Here is a 14,497-nt window from a genome sequence, read left to right on the forward strand (position 1 = left end):
ATTCCATAGACAACCAAGTCAGAGAAAGGGGAAATGGCTTAAAACATATATTATAGCAAGTTTTAAATTGGAACAAAGGAAACACAGGAATTATTCTTCTGTATTCGTTCACAAAACTATAATGAGAACAATTTAGTTCCTTTAACTTGACCTGCATATTTGCAATATTTCTTCTTTCTTCCCTAGACAAAGATACTTTTAAATCTAATGCAGACAAGAGAAGAACCCACCAAACTTTAATTTCCTTTTCCTTGTCCCATTGTGTTAGAGTTCTTCTAAATATTTGCCATTCCCAGATTACTGAAACAGAAAGAGAGGCCAGTCCTTTGTAGTGCAGATGACTGGGATAGTCCTAGTAGTAAAGCAAAATTCTCACGCCTTCCAGGAGGAATTAAGAAACTGACTCTTAAAGATGAGACAAAAATTACTAAAAAATAAATTAGTATTCTTTGTAATGCATATTTATTTTATTCTTGACTATCTCACAACATAAATACATACAGTAAATAGAAATAATGAAAAACAATTAAAACCTAAAAAATCTTCATGGCCATTTGAGGTAATTCCTTATATGTTTGTTCATAAAGTATTTCTTTAAAGATTTGTCAAAATCCTGGAGCTGGGGTTGTAGCTCAGTGGTAGAGCACTTGCCTAGCACATGTGAGGCACTGGGTTCGATCCTCAGCACCACATAAATAAATAAAATAAAGGCATTATATCCATCTACAACTAAAAATATTTTTTAAAAGATTCATCAAAATTCTATAGAAAAGAACTGGCTATTTTTCTAAACGTTAATTCTTAAAATCCTTAACCCTCCTCATCTCAAATTTCCCCTTTTGTTCAGTCGAGTTAACTAACTTTAAAATGTTTTGATTCAATACAACAGTCTTAAGTTATGTGTACATATTGGATAGACAAATACAGCCATACACAGAACTCTATATGAAGATATTTACTCAATAATTTGTTCCACTCTGTTCTTTTCAAATAGGAATATATTTTATGTCTCCTCCAAAATCTAGAATAAAGATTAAGGTAATAACTTTCTTTTAAGTCAAACTAAAGGTATAAATGACTTGTAAAACCTTCAAGAAACCATAACAACTGAAAATATTGTGTTACTAATTTTACAATTTCAAACTATGCCTAATCCCAATATGTGTTTGCCAGTAAATCCATTATGATGCCGCAAGCCTGGCTCTTGGCCTGACACTGTAAAGAGAACTGCAGGAAGGAAGACAAAATAAACACTTATCTGAAAAATCCATTAAGGTAAGCAACTGAAATAGTACCTTATCGACAACCCTAAAAGATATGGACAAGTTCTGTTCTTGTGATATACAGTAGGCCTGAAAGTTTCTCAAAGTCAAACAAGTAAAACTAATTTTCCTATATATAGAAAATGTTTCTAAAACTCTTCCAGACATTTTATTTTAGGATGATTATCCACCAAGTTCCATGTAGACCTCTCTCCACATTTTGTATGGAACCATCTTTGTTCTTGAGTAGTTCAATTAAAAAGAATAATTGTTGCCCTCTTTAAAAGACCTAAGTTCTTTCCTGTGATAAACAGCCTCCCCATAGTAAAGGAACCTGCTACAAAGGCCTGAGCAGACCGCATTCCCTAGCATGGAAAGGTTATTATAGAAGCGATTTTAAGTAAATAATGTTCTCTAACTTTCTGACTGCAAAACTAGTGCATGCATACTGAAGAAAAAGTGGGTCACACAAGAAAGCACTAACAGTGAAGTAACAATTATCTATGATCCTGAAGCCCAAACACCTATTACTATCTTGGGTTATTATATTTCCAGTCTTTTTCATGTACCGTATCTGTTTCTCTTTTCAAAATATGAGATTGTGCACCCTGCTTTTGCAATAACTCTCTCAAGTTAGCTTAAACTTCATAAATATACATGGTAGTGGTTGCATAAGATCACATCATCCAGAGCTCAAAATATATTTAAACAAGTTTCTATGATTTAACTTTTAGACTGCTTCTGATTTTTTAAAACTACCTCAATCATGAACTACCATAAAGGATAATAACTTTATGCATGACTGTTTTGGCATGTTATTATTTCCTTAAGACATTCTTAAAAGTGGAATATTGACACATATTACAAAATTGCTTTCTTGAATGTTATACTCATCTATATTACATAGCAATGTATGAATGTGCATGTCAACAAATCTTTAATAACAACACACTGTTACATATTTTTTGTTAAATATATTTTAATTTAAAAACAGTATCTTATTTTAAACTTATGTTTCTTTTGTTACTAAGGAAATTAAATCATTTTTTATATGTACTAGTAATGTGTGTATGTTCTCTTCTCTGAATTGAAGTTTTGTTTATTATGACTTTGGTCTTGGGACTGGGGTTGTAGCTCAGTGGTAGAGTGCTTGCCTAGCACATGTGAGGCACTGGGTTTGATCATATGCACCACATAAAAATAAATAAATAAAATAAAGGTATTCTATCTATAAACACACACACACATTTTTTTTTTTTTTTTTTTTTTTTGGTACCAGGGATTAAACTCAGGGGCACTCAATCACTGAGCCACAAACTCAGCCCTATTTTGTATTTTATTCAGAGACAGGGTTTCACTGAGTTGCTTAGCACCTCGTTGTTGCTGAGGTTGGCTTTGAACTTGCAATCCTCCTGTCTCAGCCTCCGGAGCTGCAGGATTACAGGCTTGCGTCACCATGTCTGGCTAAAAATATTTTTTTAAAAAGACTTTAGTCTTTTTCTTATAGATTCATTTTTTTTTCATGAAACTAATTATTACTAGCTGGCTTTTCATCTCTGCCTTTAAGTTTAACGTGTCTTAAAAATTTTATTTTAGCCATGCATAGTGGTTCCAGCCTCTCTGGAGACTGAGGTTGGATTACTTGAGCCCAGGAATTGGATGCCAGTCTGAGCAACATCGAACCCATATCAAAAAGAAAATTTTACCTTTGAATATATTCTTCATCATTCACAAAGATAGATGTAAACAACTATATTTAATTCAAATTGAAAATTCTACAATATATGAATTCTTTATATAATTTACAAAGTTTACCAGTCATTCATGAGGTCACTAAAAAAACAAACAGAACTTACATCACCCATCTCACCTTTATCATCTCTTTCACATTACAGCATTCCTCAATTTGTAACAGCCAGTGCTAAAAACACTCAAGTGTGAAAAACAGACATCACATGTGCTTATTTGGGTTTCAAGCAACTCAACATTTATGTGGCAACAAACATGAAAAAGTAAAAATATTTCACTGAGGCCTTAAACAGCTAAAACAGGCATCTTACTGCCAGTGAATGAACTATTATTTAAGATATTAAATAACTGTTTTTAAAGCAAATGTTTTACTAACAAGTATGATTTAAAATCTAATGGTCTTCAAAACTGCTTCCCTGAGAAGGCCAGTTTCAGTACACAGAAAAGCTGCTAGACCCCTAATTTATTACAATGCAAACTCTTTACTCAAAAGTAGGTGGAGAGGAAGCTACTAAATAAACATACATTAATTAAAGTGCAGGCTTTATACCACCCCCCAAACAGTATTTACACTTAATCTCTTTACACATAAACTTACACTATTAATATTAATGGGTAGACCTCAGTTTTCCTCAAATTAATTTGTAAGATTACAGACCCTTCCCTAAAGTTCTTTTTCAAAATTAATAAGAGCATCTGAAGGTTTTGTTCTCAGAGTAAATTTAAACAACATACAGCATGTTATACTTCCATTTCTATAATATCTTATGTTTACAAAAATGCTTTATCCAAACATTAGAGTTGATCAACCCCTACCTTTCACACCCACTGCCTCCTTCCGAAGCCAGATGTCTGTGTGCATAAGGGAAGCAGCTGAGCAGCTGGGAATCAACCTAAGTATTAAACCAAAGGACTACTGGTTAGAAATAAATAATAAAAAAAAGCATTGGCCAAAAAATAAAAAGAAACAACTTGCAAAACTAATTATGAGCTCAAATTAACTTACTTATAATGAAGGTACATTCAAATCAAAACACTAGAATGGACCTTTTATTAATCAATTTAAGTTAACTGATACCTGATGCTGACAGAGGTGTGGGAAAATGTACAGTTACCCTATGACATAGAGAAAGTAAACTGGTGCAGCCTTTATAGAGGACAACCAGTAATCTATTAGTATTCTTTTAAATATACCTTCAAAATCCTTTAATCCAGAATCCCACTGCCACAGGACTTTATTCTATGACTAAACCTAAACATTCATCAAAACAGCATATATAAAGATATGTGTTATAGCTTTTTTTCTTTAGTAAAAAAAGAGGAGGGGCTGGGATTGTGGCTCAGCGGTAGAGCGCTCGCCTAGCACAAGCGGGACCCGGGTTCGATCCTTGGCACCACATAAAAATAAAGGTATTGTGTTGTATCCATCTACAACTAAAAATTAAGTATTAAAAAAAAGAGGAAATAGAAGCAAAGCATCCATCCATAGGGAACTGGTTGTATAAACAAAGGTCCATCATTTAATAGAACTTTATGAAGCCATTAAAAAAATGTTTTTATTTCCTCATTTTTTTCTATATTTTAAGATGTTTACTTTTATTTGCCAATTTTCAGAATAATCAATTAGTTCCTTAACATTCCCTAAATCTAATCAGAGAGGAATTGGGATTTTTCTTTTTTTTTCTTCTAATTATCTTTAAAGCCCAGTCAACATTCTCTCATTCAACTTCTGTTTGCTCCTTTATTCCTAGAGGAGACATGTGAAATGCCTCAGAAACCAAGGGGTACATCTCCACTGAAGGGAAGAAGAGAGAAAGGAGGTACACACAGTGAGAAGTACCACACAAAAACTCCAACTAATAAGAGAAATGGTACTGATCATCACCAGAGAACACTGAGTATGAATCCCTAGACATGGTAAACTCTGAACATTCATTAATCTATTAAAGAATGGAAAATACTAATGTTGATTATCAAGCACTTGTATGGGGGGAGTAGGAATATCATTGGTCATCTTAGTGATGGTGATTGTACATACAGGAATCTACTTAGATTACTGTTAAACTCCTTGTTAGTGGTTTGTTATATTTATTTTAGACTTTAACTTTATGTGAGAGTTATAAACAGAATCTGTTTCACAGTAGGATCTCATTATATTTAAAGAAGATAACCATAGGCATTTGAGCAGTTATTGGCAAAAAGAAATGGTACCTTCATTATGTATATGTAGAATCAAAATAAATAAATAAAGGAATAAAGGGAAAATCAGTAGAGGAGGAGAATAGGGGAAGTGAAAAGAGGGCAGGATGAGAATTGAAATCAAATTCCTTGCATGTCTGATTTTGTCAAAATGAACCCAAATACTATGTAGAATTACATGCTTTAATTAAAAAGTTATCACCATAAAGAAGTAATGGGTATTTCAGGGAATAGATATATTTAACCTAATTTGAACATTACACAGTGTATACATGTATCAAAACATCATGTGGCCCTCCATTAATATGCATAATTTTTATGTTTGTATATAATTGTTAAATTTCAATTTAATTTAAATATTAAAAGAAGACCATTTTTTTTTCCCTCAAAGACATGGTGATCTAGTGAGAGGGTTGTGCTAATGCTCCAGTGAAAGTAAAATCAGGATGTCAATAGAGAAGAGAAAGAAGCCATTTTGGAGTTCCATTTTTCCAGGGTGTATTAGTTTTCCATAGTTACTATAACAAACTCCCACAAACTTTTTGGCTTAAAACAACTTATTATCTTATATTTCTGAAGAGGAAAAATTCAGCATGTGTATCACTGACTAAAATCAGGATGTTGGCAAGTTGTATGCCCTCTGGAGGCTCTAGGGAAGGATCTGTGTCCTCAACTGCTCCAGGTTCTATAGGCTTCCTGCATTCCATGGTTCAGGGTCCCCTTTTTCATCAAAGGCAGCAACTCCATCAACCCCAGGCTGGAGCTCTCATGAATGGAATTTGTACCCTTTTCCACATCTCCTCCCTTGACTCTGCTTGTCTCACCTTCCTCTTTCATTTAATAGGACCTTTGTTTTTATACTGGGCCCATCTTGATAATACAGAACAATCTCCCCAGATCCTTAACTTAATGACAGCTCCAAAGACTCTTTTGCCACATAAGGTAGCATATTCACTGGTTCTGGGGATTTGGACATCAATACCTTTGACAACTATTCTGCTTGTCACAGCTCCTAAGACATCCAGGACTCTTTCTTTTTCTTTGGCAATAGAGCCCAACTTATTCAACAGGTAAGTAGTATCTCTTAATCTTAGGAAGATTAAACCCCTATCCAACTTTAGGGAATGGATCCCTGGTTTAAAAATAATGATTCCCTGTCCTTTTCTTCTGCCTTTAAATTAAAGACATGATGGTCTGGAGGTACAGTAGTAATCCATGGAGCCATGAGGGGTGAAAGCACAAGTTAAAGACTGAGAGGAATATAATGATCCTGATCCTCCTGCCAAGGGTCACTGAACTAGTAGCAGTAATAGCATACCTCTAGATTTCGTAGTAAATGAGAAAACTAAAATCCTATGGGTTTAAACTATAATGATTATGTTTGCTGTAACTTGCAGCCAAGCATCTTCCTAATCAACATACTTGAATACTAGTCTATTACATCACCTTTCAAATTACTGCAATTTGTATCCATATCTCCCTTAATAAGCTGAGTGTTCCTCCATGGCAAGAGAAACTTTGCCCAATACCTAGTCCCTATAATAAATGGCTCCCAGTGATTCCCACCCCTGGATTTATATGCTTATGTAATTCCTCCCTTTGAATATAGGCTAGAAATAGTGGTTTACTTCTAAAAACAGTTTATAGCAAAAGTGAGGAAGGGTCACTGCTGTGACAACATTATAAAAGAATGTAATGTCCCTCTTTCTGGTTGTTATGGATTGAATTTTTATGCCCCCTTCTAATATTTATATGTTGGAATCCTAACCTCCAATATGATGGTATGAGGAGGTAGCTAGGTTGTGAGGCTGGAGCTCTCATGAATGGAATTAGTGCCCTTATAAAAGACATAAGTGAGTTTGCTTCCTCTTTTCTTTGTTCTCTGCCATGTGTGGATACAAAAAGAAGATGACTGAAACCAGGAACAGGACCCTCACCAAGAACTCAATAATGTCAGTATAGTGATCTCAGACTTCTAGCCAACAGCACTGTGAATGATATTTTATTTAACTCTCCCAGCTCATGGTACATTTATTGTAGCAGCCCAGGCTGACTGAAACACTGATTCCTCACCATCCCCATCATCACCTCTTTCTAATCACTTGCTTCCTATGATGAAATAGATTGTTGTGATCTGACCTGTGGAGAGTAAGGAACTAAGAGCAGCTTCAGAATAACAACCATCAAGAGACTGAGTCCCTCAGTCCAAACAGGCTAGCAGGAACTCAACTCTGCTACCCTAAGTAAGCTCTAAAGCAGATCTTTCCCCAGTTAAACATTAAAATGGCTGCAGCACTGAACAACACCTTCATTGAATTCTTTTGAGAGACCCTGACTGTGCCAGTAGACCCAGCTAAGCTGTGTACAAATTCCTGACCCACAGGAACTGTTACTGTTTAATAAATTTTGTTTGAAATAAATTATTATGGAAATAACTAATTCTGTGTCCAATAAGAATGTGTTGAATTTTCTAAAAAGCCAGGCACAGTGGCACATGGCTGTAATCCCAGGACCTCAGGAGGCTGAGGCAGGAGGATCACCAGTTCAAAGCCAGCCAGCCTCAGCAATGAAGAGGCACTAAGCAACTCAGTGAGACACTGACTTTAAATAATAAAATACAAAAAAAAAAAAAAAATGCTGGGGATGAATGTGGCTCAGTGGTCAAGTGCATCTGAGTTCAATCCCCAGTACCAAAAGAAAAAAAAAGGAATGGTGCCCAACCACTGATGCAGCTTGTACTTCTTTTAAAAAGTCATCAGTATGGGCTGGCAATATGGCTCAGTTGGTAGAGTGCTTGCCTCACGTGCACAAGGCCCTGGGTTCAATATCCAGCACCACAAAAAACAACAACAACAAAAAAAAGTCATCAATACCAGCTTTGATTGCTCCAAGTCAGTTCACCATATCATTTCCTAGGATTCCATGACAATCTCAACTGTCCTTCAAATATTTCTTTTTTTACCCTGATTTTAAGGAACTCTAGCTTACTAATCAGTGATTTCCAACTGCTCATTTACCCCAAACTCCCTCACCAGGTCTAGAGTTCTGTAGGATCTGGCTCATACCTCCTTCTCCAGCATCTCCATTCTCCCTCAGAGGCTCTCCATCCAATCCACTGGCCTCCTCTCAGATCCTTCTATTGGCTATGCTCCTTCCTACAACCTCTCCATTCTGTTTCCTTGGGGTGAAACATTCTACCCTCCCTTCTTCACTAAGACCCTGCTCTTTTCCTTCAAAGCCCATCCTTAAGGGTTTTCAGGGAAGCCTTTCAAGACCTTCCCAAGCAGCTCAAATTCCCTATTAGAAAATTCAGAGTATCTTGTACTTGGCCCTCAAGACACTGATCACATACACCATTTACACTTGGGAGGTTACAGATAATCATCTGTCTCCCTCATTGACGTTAGGTAAGGGTAGGACAACACCTATTGGCTGATGTTTTTTCTCAGTGCTTGATACTTCTGCATTCCAAGAAATATAAAACTCATTTTAGGTAAGAGAGGGAAACTAACTTGTCCAAAGTCACAGAGGCAGGAAAAAGCAGGAACAAGACAAACTCATTCCCTTGACTCCAGAGACCCTGTACTTTATCTCTCTACTTGATATTTTAACATGTTCACATATCCATCTTAATTTGTGTACAATATTTCAAACATAAGAGAGATAAAGAAACTAATACAATGAATACCCATGTATCTGCCTCCCAATTTGGAAAAACATCTTAACATTCAGCTTTATTATTTATTTTATTTAAACAAAACGTCACAAAAGGAATGCAGACCCCTATGGAACATTCTGGGATCTAATTCTTTCTTCCTTCCAAGGAGGTAACCACTACCCCAGATTTAAAATTTATTTTCTCATGCATGTCTTATACTATTATTAGATGTGTATCCATAAACAATGCACATACTGGGTTTTGGTTGGTTGGCTGGTTGGCTGGTTAGCTGGTTGGTTAGTTGGTTGGTTGGTTGGTTGGGTTGAGGGGAGTTGTTTTGTTTTTGTTGTTTTTATGTAACAGGGATTGAACCAAGGGCACTTAACCACTGAGACATATCCCCAAACTTTTTTATTTTTTATTTTGAGAAAGTATCTCACTAATTTTATAAAAATACCATCATATCCCCTCTATCATTCCGCAACTTCTTTTTGCTCAACACTGTTTTTGAGAAAGGGTCATACACAGCCCTACTTCATCCTTTGTAACTGCCAATTTTTGTTCCACAATATAAAGACACTAAGATTAACCTATACTTATTTAATGCACATTTAGCCAGTTTTTATATTTTCCAATTACATGCAGTGCACAGTAAACCTTTTGATGCCTGTCTCCTTATACATGGGTGGGAATTATTCCCATATATTTCACTAAGTAGATATCTGTTGGGAAGAAGGATATGTGTATAGATGATGCACAACTGCTCACCAAAGTACTGGTGCACAGTCTTCATTTTGGCCTGTGTATTAAAGATTGAAGAGAATCCCTAGCCTATACTCCAGAAACTTCTCTTCTAGCACCATGATGAACAGCAGCCAGACCTCCATATGCACGACTCATATTCAAGAAATGAACAGAATGTCTAAACCAGAGAAGAATAGCAATTAAAAATGTTATTAAATGTTTGTTCTATGTCAAACACTGATATCCTAAGAACTTGAAATAAATAATATCTTTTAATCTTCATGACAACTCCACGAGGTAGATATTGTTAATTCTCAGTTTTGCCATCTGATACATCAAATTCCCTTAGTAACTCTGCTTTTCAGAACTTTCCAAGTTGTTTTTGTGTATTTTTTTTCTCCCAGGAAAACTTTACAGAGTCATGTACATATCTAAAATACAATAGCAAGAGTCAAGAACTCTTTTAATTTTAATTCATAACAGACATCTAATAAATATTTTCTGATGCAGTTTCTACTTAAAATACTCTTTGTCCCTCTCAGAGATCAAGAAAGGTACTGGCTACTCTGTCCCTCCAAGAGATCAAAAAAGGTACTGGCTACTTTCAATCTTTTTAAGCTCCCAGTATATTGATTGGGGCAACAGGGGAGAAGGAGGAGTTAAAATAATTTATAGTAACTCTTAAAGTTTAGTTTCTTTAGAACATATGCAGAAAACATATAACAGTGTCTATAAATAAAATTGGGTATATAATACTTTAAAATCTAAATTTAAGATCCTTCATGAATATAAAGGCTCAATCAACCCGAATAACCAACTAACCCCATCCCATTACAAGCCCAGAATTCTAATTTTCTATCCTCTCCTACTGACTCCACAAACTTAGTTAACTAAAGCAATAATAATAATTCCATTTGACCTGATAATTATTTAACTTTCCCTTCAGAGTTAGATGTAAGAGGGATCAGAATTCTTCATAAAGGATTAACTTTCATAGTCTCATTTTAAAACACAGAAAAGAATAAGAGGAAAATAAAGTCCCTTTATTTTTCTTTATAATTGTTTCATCATGCATGATTTGTTTTGACCTTTTGAAGCTTGAATCAGCTAATCGTAAAGTTATCAGGAGCTTTTACAGTAGAAAATCCTCCTGATTTCTGCAAGCTTCACTAGCTCCTCAAAGTTGAGTTCAGAATGAAAGAATTCCTTGTTAAAATGCAGTGTTTGGATCAGCTCTTGGTTACAAACTAGAAATATTAATTTGTTGCTACTGTAATGGAAAAAAAAGCTTATAACAAAAGGATCTGATTATAACATATAATTCAACAAGGAAAAGGGTTTATATTTTTTTTCTGTTCCAAATATACTCAAATTATTACCAGTATTTTCTCACAGTTTTTAAATTACCCAGTTTTCATTTTATATGAAGAACAGCTTTGTAAGTGCTATGTGAAACCTATGACTAACAGGTTCCCAGTAAATATTTACATCCAAAAATATTTTTCTTTTATTAGTACCTATGATTTAAAGCAAACAAACAATCTCTAAGTACCAGAGGCATCCCTAACTTAGGAAAATTACAAGACATTTACTCTTATTTGAAGTTATAGAAGACTCAAGAACATTAGAACTTATGAAAACTCACAAGGTACAAAGAGTGTATTTTTCTCTTTTAAATAAAAAGTATAATTACACTCAAGCAATTCATTTTTACGCAAAAGAATGGTTCAAGTCTTAACTAAATCAAAGAGATGAGAATTTATTAACCTTGTTTTTGCATGGAAACAATATTCCTCTTTCATTGGTGAATATACTAACTTTAACCAGCTCACTGCTAAGTACAAGAAATTTGAAATAGGATGAAAAAAACATGTGCATACTAAAACTTTCATTTCAGGGAAAGCACATCTAAAAATTAACTTCACGATGATCCTTTTTATATACATGTTATTACTGAAGAATTTCAATATATAAGAAAATTAACAGAATCAGTAGCCAAATCACTTGTATTTTTCTCCTGTTGGAAATTCTATTAACTGGCATCACTGTTTTATGTTCACTTTCAAAAACAAGTCATAAATATAAAAATCTAGAAGTGGGTTTTAATTTCCTTATATTAGATCTCTTTAATAACAAAAGTAATAGATGCTTATTTTAACAAACTAAATAATACAGAGGTAAATGAAGAAAAAGTTAATTTCTGCCACAAATCCCATTCTGTTAGATAATCTATGTGGCTAACCTGATTCCTCCAGTCATATTCAAATATATACAAACAACATCTTATAAACACATATAGAGCTATATATAAACATATATGCGACACGTGTGTGTGTGTGTGTGTGTGTGTGTGTATACATATGGAAACAGGTTTTAATTTTCATGGGATAATACATAGTACTCTGCTACTTGACTTTTCTATCATGGTTATGGCTTCATCTCAGTAGACGCAGAACTAAGCCAGTGTTCTTGTTATCTGCAAAATCATTGCACAGTATGGACATACCATAATTTATTCTCTTCATAATCATTCTCTTTGCCATTGCCCTTGATAGAGGTTCAAATCTTTTCTGAATGTGTGCTCCAATTCTGACACCGTAAGATTCCCCTTTCCCTCCCCTTGTCACTAACTCTGCAACAGGCAGAAGGCCTAAGCAATACAGAAGACAGGGGGAAAAACAAAACAAACAAAAAAAAAACTTGTTTTAACAATCTTGTGTATAAGGCTGCCCCTCAGTGCCCTATATTTAACATATATCATTGCGAGAAAAATCTGCACCAAGACACTGACTCTTATATGGCAGTTACAAGTCAATTATTTACAACAATAACAACAAAAACACTGAAAAGGGAGCCATAAAACCTAGGCTCTATTTCTATCTTTGCCACTAACAACTGATGTGACACTTACAAGTTACTTAACTGCTGGGAGGTCCATTTCCTCTTCTAAACCATGAATCCTGGAGCTACATAATGTCTAAAGTCTCTTCACACTGAAGTCAATGACACTGTATTGTTCAACAAATGCAGACTTTATGACAGCCCACAGAGGGGAAGGTTCCTAAAAGAACCTTTGTTTTATTTGCACAAAGGGTTTATAAACCAACTAACAGTAAGAACATTTAAAAAAAAATATTTTAACAACTCAGGAAAGTCAACTGTTTACCTCCACAGGAATATTATGATTGCTATTTAGAGACAAAGAATATGTTAATCAAAACTATAATGGTCAATTCACTGAAGGGATTTGTCTAAAAAAAATCTCATGTTATTAAGTGCTCTGCTAAGTTCCAATTATTATATATCTTGAAAAAAATATATTTTATTTAAAAAATGTAGTAAATGATGAATGGCCCATAAAGTAATTTGGACTCTACTTCTGCTTTAACCATTCAGACTCTAGATTAAGGTTTCTCATCTGTAAAATGAAGAAGTCAAAAGCTTCAAAGATTCATGAATGCATTTAACAGATCTTTAATGAGCATCTACAATATGACAGACAGACCCTGTACTTGGTACTAGGAATACAACTGAGAAAAAGGAACTACTCTAGTCTTCTATTATGAGGATGTATAATTCTATGGTTCTGTACCTCAGATTGTTTTCTAATTCAAATTGACCCTCCCAATAACTGGACTAAATTTAGTTAAATTTTACTATGTGTTTTTTAGAAGATTCATATATAATTTTTTGCATATTTCATTCTTTTTTTTCTAAAGTACTAGGAATTAAACCTGGGTATTGCTCTACCACTGAGCTACATTCCCAGATCTTTTACTTTTTACTTCTTTATTCTGAGATGAGGTCTTGATAAATTGCCCAGGCTGGCCTAGAACTTGCAATCCTCCTGCCTCAGCCACCAGATAGCAGGGATTACAATGATCAATTGTGCTGCATTCTTTTCTTTTTTTGGTGGGGTGGGGAGTGGGGTGGGGGGGTTACCAATGATTGAACTCAGGGATACTAGACCACTGAGTCATATCCCCAGCCCTATTTTGTATTTTATTTAGAGACAGGGTCTCACTGAGTTGCTAAGCACCTTTTGCTGAGGCTGGCTTTGAACTTGTAATTTTCCTGCCTCAGCCTCCCCAGATGCTGGGATTATACCCATGCACCACTGCGCCAGGCCTCTGCTGCATTCTTAAAGACTGAAAAGAATATCAGTTTTCACTTCAACTGGCAAAGAAGCTTGTGTAACTGCAAACTAACAGGAAATACAATGAGTTATTTAATATCCATAACTACCTTTAGTTTATAAGTGATATTAAAACATATCTGCATTTTAATTTGCCTAATCTTCATCTTAAATGAATGTAAAGAGAAATGAGATGTGAAACTATCCCAAGGAGTCCAACTACTGGTCATATTTCTACGGCTCAATTTTCCTGTAAAAGAAAGGAGCAAAAATAAAGGAAGACACAGAAAAGAATGAGGGTGAGGATGAAGGGAATGAAGGGAAGAAAATGGCACTCGCTACAAACAAAAGAACAACTGGAGGAAGAGTACCTCAGTGTTCTCTGCTTGCCCCTTCCTACATTCATCTTTCTTTTTTTTTTTTTTTTAAGGGGAAAGGGTAAGTAGGGAGAATCAGACATCACCCATAAAGGTCAACACTGAACCTCAATGACCTAGAGTCACTGGAATTTCCCTTCCCCTAGTAATTTTTACCAGTCCTCATCTGGGTCATATTCCTGGGGTGCCTGTACTCCTCTAAGAAATTACTGCACTGTCATAAACCCCAGCAGGGGCACCTAACTGAATATTCAAAGAGAAAACAAAGCCATAACTGGCTAAAAGCACCGAGACATTTTTGGAAACATGCCAATTATACATCCCTCTCTCCTGCCCGTGGAGGGGTATGTGTATGTAAAATCAGGAATATTGG

General features: G+C 35.1%; 1 protein-coding gene across 9 annotated transcripts in view; it reads right to left on the reverse strand.

Moving 5' to 3' along the window:
- Disp1 (dispatched RND transporter family member 1) overlaps positions 1–14,497 on the reverse strand; it is a 195,207-nt gene that overhangs the window by 110,373 nt on the left and 70,337 nt on the right. For 6 of the 9 annotated variants that reach the window (XM_048809325.1, XM_048809323.1, XM_048809324.1 and 3 more), the window contains one exon: positions 3,828–3,904. The exons of 1 other annotated variant lie outside the window; for it this stretch is intronic. In XM_048809325.1, the coding sequence (XP_048665282.1) occupies positions 3,828–3,873 (46 nt within the window). In that variant the 5' untranslated portion in view covers positions 3,874–3,904. Of the gene's footprint in view, positions 1–3,827; positions 3,905–14,497 lie in introns of those variants that run through there. 2 more of the 9 variants (XM_048809328.1, XM_048809332.1) reach the window with 2 other exon arrangements.

This window comes from Marmota marmota, unplaced genomic scaffold (assembly GCF_001458135.2).
Source record: "Marmota marmota marmota unplaced genomic scaffold, marMar, whole genome shotgun sequence".
NCBI lineage: Eukaryota > Metazoa > Chordata > Mammalia > Rodentia > Sciuridae > Marmota > Marmota marmota.